The sequence below is a fragment of the Alosa sapidissima genome, chromosome 7 (assembly GCF_018492685.1).
Source record: "Alosa sapidissima isolate fAloSap1 chromosome 7, fAloSap1.pri, whole genome shotgun sequence".
In the NCBI taxonomy this organism is placed as follows: Eukaryota; Metazoa; Chordata; class Actinopteri; order Clupeiformes; family Clupeidae; genus Alosa; species Alosa sapidissima.
In genome coordinates, this window is record NC_055963.1 from 21,092,640 (window position 1) to 21,113,725 (window position 21,086).

The window sequence follows — 21,086 nt, forward strand, 5'->3', positions numbered from 1 at the left end:
GGAGTAGTTTTATGACCCTCCAGAATATGGCCCCGGCGGCAAGGTTGAGAGGTCACAGGGAGGGCTTTCAGAAAGCAAAACACCCATGTTAACAAGGCTATTGAGCGGCTCTCTGTGCGGTATTGTACTTGATAATGCAATCACCGGACACCTGGAAATTAGCCTCACAACGCTCTTTCCTCAGCCATCAGTCCCAATCAGCTTGGATATCAAGTCGCTTGGGTTGTCATCACCTGATATATTGACGTAATTGGATTGTGTTCTCATTTTAGACAAAAAGAGCATTGCAAAGATGGCCATTGTAATCACACACATGCAGAAACACGCATACACACACACATACAAGCCCACATAGTAAACATACACACACACACAGTATACAAACACACATTCACACAAGCCCATATAGTATACAAACACACATACACACAAGCCCATATAGTATACAAACACACATACACACAAGCCCATATAGTTAACATCCTTTGTCCATCCCAGCCATCTCACCTTCCTCATACAAACAAGACTGCATTGCTCCCATGGGAGGACCAGTGGAAAAACAGCAGGTTAGAGGAGAGGAGAGGAGGGGAGGGGAGGGGAGGGGGAGGAATAGGACTAGGGGAAAGGAGGAGATGTCCTCAGAGAAAGAAAGAGAGAGAGAAAAGGAGGAGAGAGCAAGGGAGAGCGGCGGATGGAAGTATTATTTTCTGTTGTTGTTGTTGTTGTTGTTGCGTACCTCTCTTCTCTAGCGCTGCTGCTGCTGAGTGATGTGGCAGCTGGCCGGGCGAGAGCCTGTGCGCGTGTAGAGAGATGGAGCATGCCCAGTAAGCCTGCGACTGGCTGGATGGATAGATGGCTGCTGCAGCTCTGTCCAGTGAGAGAGGAGCCTCTACCCGCTCACGTATGCACACAAACACACTCTCACACACACAATCATATATACACACACACACTAGCCCTGACACGGAGGCACGCTTGCCCTCAGTCACTCTTTCTGTTTGTGCTGGAGGTTATGCTGCTGTTGTCTTCCCATGCGCTCTCCCTCTTCTGTGACCCCCCTCGGCTTCCTGCTTGGTCCTAGCCAGCTGTCTGTGTGCATACAAGCCTCCCTCCGTCACTGGCTGCCCTGCTCATTTAAATATCTCAGGCAGCCTGTGCGGAGCGTACCACGTGGGCTACTGAGGCAGGGGGGGAGGACACTCAGCAGCATCACGGGTGTGCTTGATTGAGCTGCAAAGCAGAGTGAGTGTTGCATCTCAGAACCCCCCTTCTGTTTTTTTTTTTTATCTCTTCCCCTCTCCTCCCCTTCCGTGTTTTGCTATCTGGGACTGCAGTGCTTGTGATGTGAAATAGCGCATGTGAGTGTGTGTATAGGCGTTTCACAGTAGGTCGATATAGAGGGTATTAGAGAGCGGTAAAAGATGAGATTATGCCTTTGAGAGACAGACGGAGCACACAATTGATCTTAGTCATCTCTGTATGTCATTCACCATTGTGCTTGGAGATAAACAGAGTAAAGCTTCATGTTACAGAGGGTACAGCAGAGGATAGAATAAATGGAGGCAGAAAACTGCAGTACTTTCATACCTCAGCCAAAATCCAAACACCAGTTTAATTTTTTCTTGTTTGATTGAAATGAGATGGCATAATTCAGAAATAGCTTTCACTGCAATTTAGGGGACATAGTCTAAATCGTTTTTGAAAGATTCTTCCAGCTCATTGAGCATCAGCCAAGGCAAGACAATAGGGAAGGGACAACTATTCATCCCTGTGCTTTTATCTCTGATGAAGGAGCATGGCCATCTCTCTTTTACTATCACATAGTCACATATTAAGGTCCAGGGTGGAGCGCCATTCATAAATCAAGTGAGCCATTGATAAGCTGATAGTCTCGGCGTGTCTTATCTGAAGAACCAATGCAAGTTCTTTCAGGCTCTGCAGAATGGAGAACAAGCGGTGATCTAGAGCTCTGTTCCGTGGAACAAAGGAGCTCATCACATTGATGTGGTTTGGAAACACCTCTGCATAGACGAACATCTGCTATGTTTGAGGCCTGTGTGTGTGTGTGTGTGTGTGTGTGTGTGTGTGTGTGTGTGTGTGTGTGTGTGTGTGTGTGTGTGTGTGTGTGTGTGTGTGTGTGTGCGCGTGTCCCTGAAAGCTTTTCACGCTGGATGCAGTGTTGCATTAGCATAAGAGGAGCACCAGCAGGAAAAACACTTAAAATGGGGATAACACCTAAAACAGCTTTTTTGATGTACAACCCAGCTGTGCTGAGCGGCTGAACAGCAAGAAGAGCATTAAAATCATAAGGACGAGCATCACACACTCAAACATACTTGCATATATCCATGCATGCTTAGATGCAGAAGTGTACACACACACACACACACACACACACACACACACACACACAGCCTAGCGACCCACCACTTGTCCTATGACAACTCCTAAACCCCCTGGACAATTCCATTTCCTACACTGGACCATTTGAACTTTCTGACACTAAACAGGATGAATGCATCATCATACCGGATATGTAACCATATGGGGGCATATTTGGGGGCAGCCGTGGCCTACTGGTTAGCACTTCGGACCTGTAACCGGAGGGTTGCCGGTTCGAACCCCGACCAGTAGGCACGGCTGAAGTGCCCTTGAGCAAGGCACCCAACCCCTCACTGCTCCCCGAGCGCCGCTGTTGATTCAGGCAGCTCACTGCGCCGGGATTAGTGTGTGCTTCACCTCACTGTGTGTACACTGTGTGCTGTGTGTGTTTCACTAATTCACGGATTGGGATAAATGCAGAGACCAAATTTCCCTCATGGGATCAAAAGAGTATATATACTTATACTTATACCACCTCTTGTAACATACACCTCAGGTGTCTTTAAACACCATGTTCTATTTTCTACATCTGACTAACTTATGGATTTATCATGTATACAGGCCTTACTGTTCCGTAACTGACTCTAGGCAGATGGGTCAGGCCCTTGAGTCGTGGAGGTTTCTTCCTATATGTATCTCCAATTCTAGGGAGCTTTTCCTCGCACCTGTTACTCATGGGCCTTCTTTTCTTTTCTTTCCTTTACTTTGCTCTGATTGTCTAACACTCTGTAAAGCGCCATGAGACATGTGTAATGTTTTGGCGCTCTATAAGCAAAATTAAATTTAAATTTAAATTAAAAATTGACACACACACACACACACACACACACACACACACACACACACACACACACACACACACACACATCATATACTCCACTCATGCTGTTTAATTCATGCTATTCATGTTACGCCACACACCAATTTTACTCCTAAAAAAGAACCCATCTGCACCGGAACCTGCTTTTAATCAAGGCAAGCACAGATGTCTTAAACTAAAGCATGGAGTCTAATTTAACCTTCCTCACTCACAATGTAGTATGATTGCTGCTATTATGTTTGGCGCTGCTGCCTTGATTTTCACTGCACCCATTCATCAGCTGTGGTAAACATAGGCCCCTAGACAGGTATATCTCCCCTCTCTCACTCCCTCTACTGGCCATTACTCAGTACTACTCTATTTATGATCCAGTAAACCAACAAACTGAATTACCAATATTCACTCATGAAAAACCGAATAAACTGTAATTGCATATAATGTTATAATAGTCCAATTCAACTGAGCTCTGGTGGTTTAAGGACGAGAATTGTACCTTCTGTGCAATGGAGTGAGGCAAGAGAGCCAGGGAGGTGCCTCTCACAGAGTCCCTTTCCTTGATGTAGATGGTAATGGCTTTACTGCAGAGGTCAACCAGACAGAGCTGCTCTGTCAAAAAGACAGAAGCTTCCCCGTCAGCAGTGACTAAGAGCTGAAGAGCTGACAGAAGGAAACTCCCTGCCCACTCCCATAGTCCAGAGGTCAGCCGCTTGCTCATAACTCCCAGCTAACCTATTGGGCTGAGCAGGAAGGGCTGCCTGGTCTGTCATAACAAAGTGTGGAGGCTACTGAGGAAGGCGGGTCAGGACTCACTTATTTGCAGCACACCTTAGACCAACAAATAATCATGTCATAACCTCTGTCGGTTGAGCAAAACAGATATGGGGGATAAACTGAACAAAGGTGCCTCATTATAAACAGACACGACCAACGAGCAAAAGAGAAAAACTTGCCTGAGATTAATGGTAGTATAAACACATCGCCTGTGTGTCGTGTTAGAGATACTGATGGACCTGGATTACAGAACAGCCCCCCCCCCCCCCCACACACACACACTTTTATCACATCAAGAGCTTAATTGCATCTCCCTTCACCAAACAGATAAAACAGCTCTGATGAGCTTTGGAGACCACTACAGCTCTGATAATTATCATTTCATTAAAAAAGATAATTGTTGACACGAGACAGAACTATTACAGTCACTATTCCGCATAGCATACAGTGTTTGACCACCTGCTGTGAGCAACTGCGCTGGCAATTATTTCATCTTGCCGCTGCAAACGCCGCAGAGCTTGTGTAATTGTGGCTGTGCAGTGAGGTGCTGCTGCTGCGGGCTCTCTGGCTTCAGATGTGCGGCGAAGCACATTTGATCATGGCCGATATGGCACAGAGACGCTTCACAAGGGGCTGAGGACTGATGTCATTCTCTGGGACTGCCACAATGAAAAAAAAGGCCAACTGAATAGACCAGCTGGAATTTAATAAAGGAAAATTGGGGGATATTTGTTGTGCCAGGTTCACAGAGTTGGAAAGTATATTTAGCGAGAGCCAATCCTATTGAGAGATTCAATTGGATTCATCTGAAACTCTGGCAACAGCTTGTTGTGGAGAGGAGACCCTGAATTGAGTGCTTTTCAAACCAAACAAAGAATATCTTGTAAAATGAATCCTTACATAAAGCTTATGTAAGAGTGACAAGATACACATCTTAATTGCATGTTGAGATGCTTTGAAATTATTCTTAGTCAGACTTACAATATACTGTCCCTGTACTTCTTTAAGGCAATAAAATTATATTTTCAGATGGAATAAAATAAGAGAAAATGACATTATCATCATGTCCTTAGATTACTTATCAATCTAAGGATATATCATGGGTTTCTTTTTATGAGTAATCATCATATTACAGCCGGGGTGTGTGGGGTAATAGTCTTTTCTGATGTAATATGATAAATGGATTCTTGTAATTAGCCTACACAGTATACAGTCTTAGACAGGTTATACAGATCAATGAAAAGTCTCTGCCTGTACTGAGATGATTAAAGTTGTTGAGAAGTGTCTCTGTTCACTCTCTAATCAACAGGTCCTGAGATTACCAACTCGTACGCAGTAAGTGAGTGGGTAGACCACATTCAGCTCAGCCACTTGAGGGAAGTCACGAAATGTCAGGATAAGTAAAACACAATTTCAGTAATAGCATGGTCTTCATACATCTCCATGTGACTCTTATGTAGATTAAATTACGCAGTCATAACACATACACACAAATATGCATACATTAAAAAAGAACAACAACAAACACATTATCAGTGTCCCCCCTCTCTCTCACACACACACACACACACACGCCCCACAGACAAAAACAACCCAAGAGCCCTTATCCAGGAGGGCTTGCCCTTACCAGAGCCGGCGGTGTACTGCAGGCTGCCCCTTTTCCTGAACGGAGACGTGGGCTTCGGTTTGCCTGGAGTCAGCTTGGAGGACATTTTCGTCTTCTGTGGCTCCGTGGCGAGTGAGGTGAAGACGGGAGTCAGACGAACCTAGACGAGTGTCGGAAGAAAAGATGGAGAGAAGCACGGAGGAGTGGAGGAGAGGAGAGGAGCGGAGGAGAGGAGAGGTGGCAGCAAGCAGACTGCGTGTCCTCAGGGGGTTTTATTGCAGTAGGGGATGTTCCAGCATGGGCTGCCCAGAGTCCCCCACTCTTCCACGCTGCAGAGGCACTGGCTCCTCCTCCCTCCATCCATCCATCCCTCCCTCCCTCCCTCTCTCTCTCTCTCTCTCATCATGAGGCTGATAGTGCTGCATCTACTACTCTTCCCTCTAAACACGACGAGCGCCCTCCCGCTCTGTTGCCATGGCAACTGTGAAATTAGGTGTCAGCAGCCCATCCAGTCTACATAGATGCATAATTGCCTGAGACAGGAAAAAAATATAAAAAGTTATATCTCTGAATCATCACTGTTTCATATGACCATAGATGAGACAGACAGAAGCCAACATCAGAGAAGAGAATTAAGTGAATATTATCTGGGTCACAGGGTACCTTTCACATTATTAACTGTGTCAGCATGAGACAAGACAGGTGGTACATTGCTTGGCGTGAACAACAAATTGGGCCAAAGAAAAATCATGTGTGGGCGAACAACTTATCACACTTTCATGTGATAATTCTACATACGTTACAAAATGTCTTGAGAGCGACATACAGAGAGTGAGAGAGAGAGAAATAGAGATAGAGAGAGAGAGACAGTGAGAAATAGAGAGGAAGAGAAAGAGAGACAGAGAGCAAGAGAAATGGAGAGAGAGAGAAAGAGATAGAGAGGAAGAGAAAGAAAGAGACAGAGAGCAGTGCAGTCCAGTGCAGACAGCCCCATGAAATGCAGATGACAGCACATATGGAATCCCACCAACTATGTGCTTTGAGGCCCTTTTACATAACAAAAGCTCCAGTGCCCAGCAGCTCTGACTGGATAGCTAGTGACAGAAGCAGCCCATCTAAAAAACCTGTGGGGTGACACTGCTAGCAGGATTCAGAGAATGCAGTTCAGTACAACTAGCCAGCACAATGGCAACATATCCTTATAGCATTTCTGTAATCTGTTTCTATAGCATAATGCTTCAGTCTTAAAAGCAAATTATTACGATGGCAAGTTGTATTATGTGTTATAAAGCTGAAAGCAGGGTTTGAGTGAAATGAAATAAAGGCACTCAATCACACCCCTGCCTACTATAGGATGCCTACATCCATATAGTTTTGGGTCTAAAGTCACATCTGTTCAGCATGCACTTAGTTAATTAAGTGTTTCTTATGAGTTATGGTTTGTATATTATATTATTTGTTTATTTTTATTAGGCTATTGATTGCATTGACATTATTGTTTATTATTGCTTTTCTCCTTAATGTAGTCTTACCAACTTTTTAAAACTGTTCACTGTTAATTTAACTATTGTATTGTTTTATTTGTAAGTCACTTTGGACAAAAACCTATAACCAAAACCATTACATTCCCCTCTGGCATTCTATATTTGCATGTGTGAGACTGACAACGCTGATCTGATTTCTCAGATCAGAATTGAAAGTCTCTAAACTACGGCAAGTGTTCAACTTCCACAATCACATAAAAGCAATGTCTCATTTTGAGCAAACCGCAAATGTTTTAGCACATCCATGCAAAATATTATGGGCATTTGTCTGATATTCATGATATTATCAATTACACAGCAAACGTGTCATAATCTATCATTTCTATTCTTCTATTCACTTTTTGGTAAATGTCTCTTAAATTGAATTGCTCTGAATGTCCTTTTCTTCTAAAGGGGAATGTCTGAATCATAAGATCAACCAGTGATCAACCAGTTCTCTAAACTCAGGTGTATCTCATGAACCTTCAACCGGCAAACAGAGCGTGGCATACTATATAGTTCTGCTTAAGGGATTTTTCCCTGTTGACATTCCTAATTTTTTTTCCCTTCTGTAAAAGACTCCGGTCTTTCTATTCTGACAATTTTCTGACATGTTCTGTCAACAAAATGCAGTAGGCCTACAAACAAACCATAGGTCTATACAGTCTATGGTCCAAATAGAAAAAGTATACAATATGAATCCTGTCCAATCTCCTGCTGTTGATCCTGTTGTCCAATCTCCTGCTGTTGATGCTACAATGTGTAACTTGTATTGTTGAAATAGATATAATAGAAATAGAAATACTGTATGCTACAGTAATTTCCTGTGTATTAACCGCAGGGCAGTGTTTTATGGAAGTAAAAAAACAAACAAACATTAGTACCATATTAACTGCCCCTGTGTATTAACCTCATAGCTGAAGCAATTTTGCAAAATCAATGTATAAACCTCGGCTAATAATTGGGAAATTACGGTACAAACAAAAAGTGCAGTGTTACATATTTTCAATTATTGTCATCAAAACCTTAGCCATAGAAAAAACAGAAAGAGTCCACTATTACATTGACAACATGGCTAAGCATTCTGACTATATATTATAAACAATGTCAAAAGGACTTGTCATTTTGATGGCACTGGCATGTTCAATTTGCTCTTAAGACATAAACAAAACAATTTGTGCAAGTTATGGGGTAGTCCACAGTGTGGTGCTGTTTGAACAAATTGCTTTTGGAAAGGCATTCAGTTTTGCAAATGTATTCGACGTTACAGCACAAAAACATGGAGTATATAGCTCCCTCTTGTGGGTAAGTGTGAGTCAGAGTGGAGCACCATGGACAAATATTCTTTTGACTGCAGTTTTCATCAGGGTACTCTTAATAAACAAAATATCAGGATAAATCTGTAAATGTGTTATTGATGATAAATCAACATAATAATAAGTGTCAAATAAGAATTATGTGAGCTTCACTGACAGCTCTGCAAGCTCCGCAGGGAGGAGTCTTACAAGTACAAGTCCAGCACCTACTCAATGAGGTTTGGACCGGAGATATATATAGAGACGTGACCTCCTCTCACAGCACATTACATAAAAGAGCTTCAGAATCTCTGAGATGGAGCACATCTGAAATGCTTGAATAGAAAGACAATAGATTGTACATGCATACATTTCAATATGGTGTTAATTTTTATTTTGTTTTAGCCTTCTTGCATCCAGCAGATCTCAATTCAAGCTTACTTCTGATGGACCCTTTGTATATAATCATTGATAGTGCTATCCTGGAACCGATGGTGCAATATGTAATTTTAATATTCATGATTTTGTCATTTAGAAGTCAAAAGGATTTTTAAATTACTCTGCTAAAAGTGTGTCTTTATGGTGTTTAACTGTATCTATCTAGAAATCAATCAATCTATCAATCTATCTCTCTCTCTCTCTCTCTCGGAGTCATTGGGTTTGGGTTAAAGAAGAAAGTAATGAACCTCCACCATAAACTGAGCAAACCATTGACATCAAAACACATGTCAAGCCCTGACAGCACATGCCTTTGGAGTTCTTTTTTTAGCAACAGGTAGATTTAACCTTGCACCTGAGGTGAAATGTAAGCTGGTTGGAATCATCATATTAGTATCACACTCTACAAGTGCTATTTCCTTACAATGCAACTCCAAGTAGCAGATATTAAAAAAAATAATAATGGGGGGAAATAATTCATGATAAATGGCAAGGTATTGGGGTTGATACAAGGTCATTTGGACTTTGTTAAAAGCACAGTTTGAAGTGGCGATCATGGTAACACTGTTTTTTAAGGTGACTTGTCACCCAATCACAGCAGGCTGGCTCTTGATCTGTGCTGCATTGGAGACTTGGTTATTGCTGCATGCAGACCTATTTTACCTGTTCTCAGGAGTCATACCACCTCCTTGCTGCAGCCACCCAAGGCAGGAAGCAGCCATCTGCTGCTATAAGCCGTCCCCTCCCAAGGTTTATGCGGGACTTATGCAGTGTGTAATCTTGTCAACAGATCAACAGGCCTGATGCTGGACGGGAGGCGGGAGCAGGCAACAGGCCGTAATGAGATTGGAACGGAGGAAAAGTAGGATACCATGATTAGCTTGCTATATTCCTCTTTGAAGCGTTTAGGGATTTGAGACCCCAGCAAACTGCACAGGAAGGGGCTGGTTTTGGCAAATCAGGAGACAGAGGTGATTTGGGAGTGAAGAGAAAGGTCTGAGTTATTGCCAAGAAAGTTGTCATTGAACCATGGCCCACACTCAAGAGGTGCCTGCTGTGAGAGTATATCTAGGTAGTGTTAAGCACTACTGTACAAGTTGCTAGGTGTAATTCGTTGTCCTGTAAAAACTGTAAATGGGAGCCGATCATTTATTTTCCATGGTTTATGTGACAAAATGAAAAATGCATTTGAAAAAAAAAAAAAAAAAAAAAAAATTGTTGACAATTTTCTTACCACGAAGAGTGCTGCTGCTGCTGAATTGCAGACAACTGAGCACAGAAGGCCAAAGTGTCCTGCTACCCTATTATGTAAGCTATCAATCCAGCAGAAGGTTAAATGCACAGGACTGAGTCTTGTACAGGGGAGTAATCCTGGTCCTAAACTGAAATTGGCTCTTGAGAGTCTTCATTACAACTTTAATTTAGGTCAGAGGAAATGACACACGTTTACAAGGGAGCTTTGTAATTGCTTCCTCAGACTTCTCCAAAGCACTCTTATGTACAAGTCCCTTATATATTACCATATCAATCCTATAAATGTACTTCTCTGACATCTTCATGGAGAATCTCAAATTAAAGGTTCATGGAAGAGGCCTTACACCTCATTAAGACAATGGAGAAATGGAAGTGGACTGACATTTTTGTGTTTTGTAACATCTTTAATGATTTTACTAGCATAGCTGAGCATTCATTCAATTTGCAAGTCATTATCTTGCTGATTGACCACGTCAAGTAAATTATAATGTTTGAACCACATTGCATACTGTGGTAGCTATTAAAGCTATGGAATTCTTTTTTTATATATGTATATAAAATTATTTATATAAATGCTAATAATTAATATATAGCAAGGCATGCCAGAGAACTAGATAATGGGATGGGATCACTGTCAATGCCAAGGCAAATAGACTCTAATGGCATCAACTTCAACATGGCATCTCCCTTCACTCCACCCATGCAGGGGTAATAGAAAACATTATCTATATTATTTTTACTACTCTTATAATGTTACTGCTACTACACTGCACCTACCTGTGCATGTTGTTCATACATTGTTCATACTGCATATCCATATCTATTCTGCTCTTATAAGGCTACTGCTAATACATTGCACATATTTATATTTAATTTATATTACTGTAAACCATCCCACTTTTTTAACTGTATACTACTCTCTACACAGCACTATATGTTGTATACTGCTTATACTGCACCACCTGTCTATATATCACATTGCTCTATTCTGCTTTTTTGCACTTCTGGTTAGACGCAAACTGCATTTCGTTGTCTATGTACTTGTACTTGAATTGTGATGTGTATCAAGAGATCAATCCTACACCTGTGTCCCCCAGGTGTCTATAGGACCTTTCTATAGATTAAGCGGAAGGCTCGACGGTCTCCTATTAAAAGCTGTAAGCAGTCATCAGTTTACATTTTGTGAAACATTGACATTGATATTGAGAATTTTTGGGGCCACCATCACAGCCTATTTTCCAGGCTTTAAACTGACCCTGTCAAAGATCAGTCACACCCAAACACCAAAATACTTTCACTAAAGCTTCAACAGGATTTGTTATATCTCAGCTGTAGTATACATTAGAAACCAAGCCTCCTAAGGCCTCGTTTTGCCAAGCTGATGAGCTGTACATTCCGACTAGCCCACTTGTACAGCTTTATCACAACCTTTTTTATGCATCATATTCCCAAGATATCAAATTTAATATGTCGCTATATCGGGGAGCAGAGATCTTGAGAAAACAGGTCTAAAATGTCAACTGATGGCATCTTAGCGCTTCCATAGTCTTCTCTTCTAATATAGCTTCAAAAGACAAATGACAACAACAGACAAGAAAAAACATCAAACTCAGACAAAATAGCACATGTTTACATGTGGACTGGGCCAACATGTAGAATGTGCCTTGTAATGCTTTAGGCCTTTATCTACAACTTGATGACAAACTCTGAAAAGTAAACTATAATCTTCAGTTCACGTGAGCTAGTCACATTCAGGTATACAGGCAATTGCAGGACATGGCCTTCTTATCACAGGGGTAGAGAGTCTTTTCCCAGCGGTGCCTATTTCTTGTCACAGGAGAAGAGCAGAAATGTTGATTTCGGCTGTAGGACTTCATATTCTACATTTCTCACCTGTCCACCACCCCAAATTAAATTACTCAGACTGGGTGTTAGTCTTACTTTTTCTCAACCTTCACTTCTTGTCCTTGTTAGCTGAGCTAATTGGATTGGCTGGTTCACAGGGGAAGATCTAGAAACCCCTCCCCAATCCCAACCTAAGACATTAGGCTTTGACAGAGAGGAATTAGAGTGGTTTGAGCCTCAGACCTGAAAGACACGCCCGTTTGCCCGGGTCCTTGGACAGTCCCGATCCAGTTATCTGCCAAGGAGTGCTGGGAAGCTACTGATCTCTCCACTCTCAGGTCACCCGCCCGTGGCAGATCATTCGTGCAGCACCAAGGTGCGTGCATCCATTTCTCTGTGCTCCACACAGGGAGAAAGCCGGCAACATTTCTTACCTCGGGACTTGTAGGATTATAACGGGGAAGGTGCAAACATGGGAGCTGGAGCAAGTGCTGAGGACAAGCGGTCTAAAGAGCTGGAGAAACAGCTCCAGGAGGAGGCTGACAAGGAGTCCAAGACCGTGAAGCTACTTCTGCTGGGTAAGAGAGCTGTCTTTAGACTCTGTCAAGAGGCCTTTGGCCAGGGAGCTGAGCCCAGCAGTACTTAGATACTGGCAACAGAATATCAGGGAGAATTGTCAACAAGTCAATATGCTATATTCCTTGGGTATATCAATTTATATTACATTAGTGAAGGTTGGAGAGGTTTTAAATCTGAATCAAATATTTCAAATGCTTGGGTAAGGGTTACAAACTACACATACTTAATTTGTCACCGACCTCACTGTGGAGTCAAGCTTCTTTAGAGCTAAAGATTAAGACAACTGTCACTTAGCTGTTGCTTACGTATACAGTATGTTCCCCCTGGCAGAGGATATACAGCTACATATGCCTACATATAGAGGTGATTAAAAACGTCGAGAGAGAGAGAGCTACATATGCCTACATATAGAGGTGATTAAAAGCATCTAGAGAGAGCTATATATGCCTACATATAGAGGTGATCAAAACACATCTAGAGAGAGCTACATATGACTACATATAGAGGTGATCAAAACACATCTAGAGAGAGCTACATATGACTACATATAGAGGTGATCAAAACACATCTAGAGAGAACAGCAACTCAGCTACAGCACTAACACGAGAATACATTGTTTACTGCATATGCATATAAATACATTATTTGAATCTTCATAAAAAAGATGGGCATGCAAGTTATGCATTTGATGCTTGTAAAAAGAAGTTGGCAGTTATTGGCATTATTGACTGACTAGTTTTATTGACTCTAAACTGACCGTATGTTTACATAAGTGAGTATAAGTAATGAGAGAATGGATGATTTGGAATGGAGACTGTCATTGTTGAAGCTGACTTTCTAATTGAAGTTATTTAATGTTTGTAGAATTAAAGAACGCCCTGGCTGTGGGATGCAGCACCTATAACTGTAATTGCATTTAGAATGCTGAAGCAGAGAAAACTTTCCCTTTCCATCAGGAGAGCGCTAGGTCTTGTGATTGTCTTCAGATGCTAGATGTCTCTGAATAAAACGTTCATAGCCACCTGAAGCCTATGTTAACGACACCTTACAAAATGCATGGACAACAATCTGCAATCAGCTACTAGCCCTCAACTTAACTAGAACTACAAACAACAATCTTTTAGGTCTACAATTATCTGATTGTAAAATAATATAGCATGTGGTTTTCCCCAAGGCACAATATATTGCTTCACAGGAGAAAATAATAATAAATAATACTGATTTTACAAAGTGAAACTCTCATCCTAAGTGCAGCCTTTTTTTTCTGTCCACTGGCCATATCTGCTTAAGAGATCATAACCTCAAGGTTCAAATGAATTAGAGTGCACTGACAGTGAAGGGAAAATCCGATTACTCAGATGGGTTAAGTCCAGATCCTCTCACTGAGCTCTTGTTTAGTTTCTCATAGTGTGGTGGTGCAACAGAATAGAATATTATTTACATTGACACCCACTAAATTCATGTCCACGTGGCTTCTACTGATGGGTCCAAATAAGAGTTTTGACTTTGACTGTTGCACATCACTTCAAACATGCTTCAGTAAAGAAGGAGTGACATTTGAGATCTTGACTCCACATCCTTGTCTGGAGCTGATGTCAATCATAATCCAAGACAGGACAAACACTTCCAAAATTACAATGCAGTTGATAGTCAGGGTTCAGAGGCCAGTATGGCAGATTGTTTTGTAAGGGGGGGGGGGGGGGGGGGGGGGGGGAGTGTCCGAGCAGGATTTAGACGGCTTTCCTGTAGGCTCTTCGTAACCCTATTATCCCTCGTTTCATGTCCGTTTGACATGTTGTAATCATTTCCCCTTTGACTTTATAAGCACTGGCATGGTTTAAATATCCAGAAGTACAGTATATAGAAGTAGATAGCAGTAGTAGTAGATAGAAGTTAGAAGGGAGTGGGATTGGTCTTGTTTATACGGTATATTGAAACTGCTACACATTGCTGCATTTCACATTTATCTCAAGTTAGCAGAAAGGCTTCCAATGCCTTATCGTGACTGAAAATGATCAAGTAGAATTATTAAGATGATGCAGCAAAGAAAATGTATGGGGCTTTTTTTTTTGGGACTAGGAACAATAATAAAGCTTTATATTCACTGAGTACCATGTTCTGCATAATAAATAATATCAACATATATACAATAAGCAGTTGGCCCATTAAACATTTTTTCACATTCATCCAGAAAGTTTGTGCAGAATTCTGATACTCTCTGGTATTTGCAATGTTTCACGTTTGCACACCCTTAAGATCTCCCAGGGCACTTCTGATCTGTGATGGTACCAGTAAGGCCATTAGCTTCAGTAATTGGTCTATGGGGGAAGTTTACATTAGACCTATCATCGCTCTAATCAGGATGGGGAGTTAAGCTGATGATTAGTCAATGATGTAACCATGATGACGCAAGTCTTGGCTAATTTGCTCATAGGAAGGGGGCATGTCAGCCTCGGGGATGAAGGGAGGGCGAGTCACCGTGGAGACGAGCCACTGCTGGGCAAGGCCCTCTTCTGGTCTGAGCAAGCAATGGGCCCTGCCATACATAAAGGCCACACAAATCCAGCAAAGGCCCTTTTAGACTGAAAACAAATGTCTGCTGCAAGTCCATTTGTAAACATTTGAACACAACAAGACCATCCTCCCTGCCTGCAGCACATATAAGAAAACACATATGGCTTGCCCTAAGTTTGGAATGTTAAATGTATTAGCTATCAACTACTAACTTGTTGATGTAGAAAAGGTTGTTAAAGTGGCATAGTATTACCTACTAAATTAATTTCCCGTTGTCCATCCAAAACAGGTGCTGGTGAGTCTGGGAAGAGCACTATCGTAAAGCAGATGAAGTGAGTATCACCACAGTACGCATAATACACAACCCTTCTCCAGCACATCAACACAAAAGTAGACATCTAAAACACATACCGGAAACACACAAATCTCTGCCCAAAGTTTAAGAACAGCAACGGATCAGCAACTACTATCCAAGCTTATGCTATGCTAATGAATATCCTTTAATCAATCCATGATCCATTCAGTCAGCAACCCCTTTTAGAGTTACGAAAACATGCAGTAGCTAGATTTGACCACCAGAGGACTCATTTTTGGAGCAAAGAAACGTAGGCCAACAAAGCCGCCAGTGTAAGCACTACAGTAGGCTACCATTTGTTTTCCTTACAAGCGGTCTTCCAAAGCCATAATCTGCAGTCCACGCAGAATCATGTGCCATTAGGGTCTGGTCTATGTCACTGTCATAGCACCTTACACTGACATAATGATTCCTTCCCTTCTCTCTCACTCAGAATTCTCCATCAGGGTGGTTATACAAAAGAGGAACAATTGGAGTTCAGGGCTGTCATCTATGGCAACATCCTGCAGTCTGTCCTGGCCATTGTCAGAGGAATGGAGATGTTGGATATCAATTTTGGCGCACCAGCAGGACAGGTTAGCAAAGAACCAGTCACAGAGACTCATTACTCTTCACCAGAAAGCCAACTGTTGTCAATAGTATGCTGTTGTCAATTGCCCTATGTTGGCCAGTAATGGGCACGATTGTGTACCTATATACAGGAGGATGCCCAGAAGTTGCAGAACTTGTCAGACTCCACTGAGGAAGGCACCATGCCCCCTGAGCTGTCAGATGTCATCAAGAGGATTTGGAAGGACTCGGGTGTGCAGGCTGCTTACGAGAGAGCTGCTGAGTTCCAGCTCAACGACTCAGCTGGATAGTAAGTGCCAAACAAACAACCATACTGATATAACAACATCCATCCAACACAAAAAAATAGTCCTTATGAAAGCATCACAAAGAAGTTCATAACAACTGCCTGAATGTCCAGTGAAGTTGAAGAGAAGTCTGTTGTGAAATGAAGGGGAAATGGAGGATCAAATGGACAAATTTGAACTACTCATTTGGTCTGATTTTTACAGCTACCTCGCAGACTTGGACAGAATTGCCGCCGCTGACTACTTACCCACTGAGCAGGATGTGCTGCGATCTCGAGTCAAGACCACTGGTATCATTGAGGAAAACTTCTCTTGCAAAGAGCTGATCTTCAGGTGAGATCAGCACACTCTCTGTTTAACTTGAAACAAAATAAAAATCTGCCCATCCCACACACTCTGTCAATCTGGGAAAAGGTCTATTCCAATCCACATCTGGGGAAGGATCACATGATAAGGGTGCAAGTAGCGTAGTGGTTAAGGAGTTAGGAGGTTAGCAATGAAGATGTGGGTTCAATTCCCAGCTGCCACCGTTGTGCCCTTGAGCAAGGATCTTAGGCTCTTGCTCTGGGGGACAGTGGCCTTTGTAATATAAATGACATACTGTATGTAAGTCGCTTTGGATAGAAGCTTCGGCTAAATTATTTATTGATGAAGATAAATGAAAATGACATCCTGTCATTAAGGAGTCTTGAAAAGAGAGATATCCAAACGATCAGTTGATCGTTCACTAAAGTGTTTTGATTTCAACACTTGGAGATATTCTTCTAATGCCCAGTATCGCAGGCTTTTTATTGCCTTCCACCCCTTGTGTCTTGTTGAAAAGTGAAACATGATTTTGGCAGATTCAGAGGGAATCTTTTTGTCGAGGGGTTTTTACTTTCCTTTTTCTGGATTTGCAGAATAAATATGATCTTTCTTCTTCCCAACTAGGATGTTCGATGTGGGGGGTCAGAGATCAGAGAGAAAGAAGTGGATTCATTGTTTCGAGGGTGTGACCTGCATCATCTTCTGTGGTGCCCTCAGCGCCTACGACATGGTGCTCGTGGAAGACGATGAAGTGGTGAGTGAGTTGCCAGGGCTGATGCAGCCACTTCCCAAAATAACAGTGGACGCAGTGCCACCATTTGCCCAGAGTTAAAAAAACAAAACAAAAAAAAACAAACATGTGACGATTAACATGGAAAATAGGCGACCAAAGAGACACCCTGAAAATAGTTAGTCCCCTGACTTGCACACAAAAGGCCTACAGAATTCCTCATGGGCATCACTGATGTCTCCACGGGACTCCTTTCTTTACTGACGCATTCTCACACCGATCTCTTTCTCTCTGCTCTTCTCAGAACCGCATGCACGAGTCTCTCCATCTATTCAACAGTATCTGCAACCACAGGTTCTTCGCCACCACATCCATTGTGCTTTTCCTCAACAAGAAAGATCTCTTTGAGGAGAAGATCAAGAAAGTTCATCTCAGCATCTGCTTCCCTGATTATGATGGTATGTCAGGAGCATCTCCTCTTCTCCCTATGCCTACAGATCTAAGCCCAAGTTGCATGTAATATCATGAATGACTTATATACCAATATATTTCACATTTGCTCCTAATGAAGTGATTGTCAACAACAACAACAACACATTACATTTTATATAGCGCTTTTCTCGATACTCAAAGCGCATCATATGGATGGGGGGACCTCACTAGTAACCACCACCAATGTGTAGCACCCACCTGGGTAATGCACGGCAGCCATTATGCGCCAGAACGCTCACCACACACCAGCTTGAGGTGGAGAGTGAACTCACTACCTCTGGTGATGAATGATGTCATAGGGTAAAGCCTTGCTCTTATGTTCTTTACCAATCCAGGGCCCAACACATTTGATGATGCCAGCAACTACATCAAGCAGCAGTTCCAGGATCTGAATATGAAGAAAGGAGTGAAAGAAATCTACGCTCACTTGACCTGTGCCACAGATACAAAGAACGTGGAAATTGTGTTCAATGCTGTCACAGACATTATCATCAAAGAAAATCTTAAGGACTGCGGTCTGTTCTAGGCAGTGATCACAAAAAAGGGTAAGCTGAACTGCATTCTGTAACAGACACTGACTCCGTGGTAACTAGTTATGCCTCAACTCCCCCCTGACCAGCAGTAATGAGGCCCAGCTTTAGTCAGACCAAGGAAAATAGACCACTGGAAATCAAATTAATTTATGTCCATAGATGACAGAGTATACCTCAAGCAGTTGCATCATAATGTATGACAGTATTCTATTGCTAAGATGACTCGATTGCTAAGAAGCACCAGATTACATTAAACAACATGCTAATTAAGAGGAAGCTGGAGAAGGCACTTTAATAGTGTTCGTATCTCAAATGCATCATGCCATCTTGGCCATCCTTTTGGAAAAGCATGATGATGCATTGATCTCCTGTTTGTATTGGTAAAGCAATATCAGTAAGAGAGCACTAAAAGGTGCATCTGAGATCACCTGAATGAACTGACATCTGTATTTGTTGCAATTAAGTTCTTGCATTTGTTGTTTTTTTTTTAAATCTAGGATTTTGCTTCTGGTACTATGCCTCGAGCACAGCTCTGAGAAGACCCACAGGTTGCACTACTGGCTGTGGCTGATGCTCACCCAGAAGGCCCAGGTTTCTGTCACCCCTCCGTCCACACCAGTCCGCATTCATGCTGGATAGTGCAAAACAGACTTGACCCGAGACCCAACTCTCCCGGAAACAACACACACCATTACAGGGGGATGATGAATGTCACTTTGAGAGAAACATTTTATAAAAATGTGGGTACCTCAAAGTAAGACTGCTTGTAGACACAGGTGTAGTTGCTCCCCTCATCTTTAAGTAATAGTATACTTTTGGTGGCTTTATGATGGAGAAGTGGTTTTGATGGTAATGGCACATCAGGGCCTGAAAAAAGAAATCAATTTTTATAGTGATTCTTCCACCTTGTTTTATGTACAGTACCATCGAGTGTCTAGTTTGCAATTTCTTGTAAAATTGTCAGAAATTTACCAGTATCATAACGCAGATTACAGACCAAAACATATGTTTTTGATACATATGTTATGTAATTCAATATGTGAAAAGAACCTTTTCTCAGAATCAAACCAAGTAGAGGATGTATTTTGTAAATAAGAGTAGGTAAATATTTATGTCACAAAGGATATCTAATATATATATATATATATATAAAAAATATATGTATATATACAGTTAAGAACTATATTATTCATCATTATTCACTGGTAAACACTGATTTAATATTGATATTCTCTGGGCCAATATGTTTGTTCTGACTGAAAATGACACTGACATATGCCAAAAGGTTGTAAGATAATGTGGTCATGGAATCATTTTTATTAAAAAAAATGGCATGTCCAAAAGTATTCATACTTTTTATGAATTGGACCATTAAACCACACAATGATCCTAAACATACAGCCAAACAAGGCAAGAAATGGTTAACAAAGAGCAATTTCAACATTTTAGAGTGGCCCAGCCAGAGTCCAGACCTCAATCCGCCAAAAACGTGAGCACAAGGCCAGTGTGAAGAATAATTTCTGCCTCAAACCCCGGATTGCTGCTAAAAAGGTGTGGTCTAGAATCATTGTGAAGACATGGAGAGGCTTGGTAGGTATTATAAGAACCATTTTGAGAGCTGTGAATGCAAATAAAGAGGTTTCCATTGATTTACTTAAATTTTGTTTTTCCATTGATTGCCTTAAAAAGGGTATGAATAATTTTGGACATTCCATTTTTCATAAAAATGTTAAAAAAAGATTAACACCTTTTTTTTATTAAATGTTTCTACCAAATTGTCTTACAACCTTTTGGCATGTGGCAAGGTCATTTTCAGTCAGAACAAACATACTGATTAAGAGAAAATCAACATTAAATCAATATTTGCCAGGGGTGTGAATAATTTGGCTCTTAACTGCATATATTTATACATACATATGTATCTATATACATACAACAATCTCTTTAAACCATGGAAATACTAGAGTCCTGTTGTTTGATTTTGAATGGGAGGTTTTAATTTCCTGGCTTGTAAATGTAGACACAAAAAATAAAGATTTGACCAAGCTGCAACGTTTGCACATGTCGTTATTAAAACACACAATTCTGTATATGCAACTGTCTAATAATAGGCAGTTCTCCATTGCAGGACCTCTGAGACCTTCCCAGGTTGTGAATGTTTACAGAATGGACCCCTAATCGCCCTTTTCAGTCTTTCTGTTTAGCAGCACATGTCAACAAGGCAACTATGCAAGCGGTCATTTATTTTGCTGTATAGACTATATAAACTATGTTCTATATTCTTGCTGGTTTTAGAAATGTTGCTTGTCATCTTCCACTCCTGTTGGATTAAACTAATACAGATCAACCATCTTTAAGAGCAAACTCCAGCAATTTCAGGACTGGACAGAAGTACCTACCCCAGAGTAGGCCCTTATTCCACCTCGAAAACAAGTCTGAAAGAGCTCCTCCAGAGGCAGATTCCGCTATCGGAACATAGATAATGGTGCGGGTCTCCCTTAAAAGGCCGCCCGAGTTCCTGCAGTGGAATATGGCCTAAGCATAATCCACAGACTCAACAAGAATGGCATTAATTACAATGATTACTCACCGAGTTTGAGAAGATGCATCACCACAGACACAAAAGATGATAACGAGAAGACGGGCTTGGAACATTCAGTTGAAAATCAATCACACTTGGATATCAAAAACTCAGAAGAAATCATCTATGGCATTACAACACACAACCAGTTTCCGGCTTCAGATGGATGACCACATTTAGCTAGCAAACTGTGGGAGAAAATGTG

The 21,086-nt window shown here is 41.6% G+C and overlaps 2 protein-coding genes across 4 annotated transcripts in view; one reads left to right on the top strand and one right to left on the bottom strand.

The window, feature by feature from the left end:
• The window catches only part of ampd2b (adenosine monophosphate deaminase 2b), a 32,468-nt gene extending 11,428 nt beyond the window's left edge, over positions 1-21,040 (bottom strand). Inside the window, exons 1-3 of one of the 3 annotated variants that reach the window (XM_042096928.1) lie at positions 20,891-21,040; positions 19,049-19,167; positions 5,601-6,112 (exon numbers count right to left, since the gene is read on the bottom strand). In XM_042096928.1, coding sequence (XP_041952862.1) covers positions 5,601-5,685 — 85 coding nt within the window. In that variant the 5' untranslated portion in view covers positions 5,686-6,112; positions 19,049-19,167; positions 20,891-21,040. Of the gene's footprint in view, positions 1-736; positions 1,005-3,695; positions 3,844-5,600; positions 6,113-19,048; positions 19,168-20,890 lie in introns of those variants that run through there. The other 2 variants (XM_042096929.1, XM_042096930.1) reach the window with 2 other exon arrangements.
• gnat2 (guanine nucleotide binding protein (G protein), alpha transducing activity polypeptide 2) lies at positions 12,142-19,055 on the top strand. The gene is made up of 9 exons (XM_042096932.1): positions 12,142-12,512; positions 15,317-15,359; positions 15,816-15,957; positions 16,084-16,241; positions 16,444-16,572; positions 17,170-17,299; positions 17,580-17,733; positions 18,103-18,312; positions 18,798-19,055. Exons 1-8 carry the CDS (start codon positions 12,407-12,409, stop codon positions 18,291-18,293), a joined length of 1,053 nt encoding a protein of 350 aa, XP_041952866.1. The 5' UTR covers positions 12,142-12,406; the 3' UTR covers positions 18,294-18,312; positions 18,798-19,055.
• Positions 21,041-21,086: the final 46 nt, after the last annotated feature.

Coding starts and splice junctions, on each gene's coding strand:
- gnat2 (XM_042096932.1), top strand. CDS start 12,407: ATGGGAGCTGGAGCAAGTGCTGAGGACAAGCGGTCTAAAGAGCTGGAG. Junction 15,360..15,815: donor ACTATCGTAAAGCAGATGAA/GTGAGTATCACC, acceptor TCTCTCACTCAG/AATTCTCCATCAGGGTGGTT. Junction 15,958..16,083: donor TTGGCGCACCAGCAGGACAG/GTTAGCAAAGAA, acceptor ACCTATATACAG/GAGGATGCCCAGAAGTTGCA.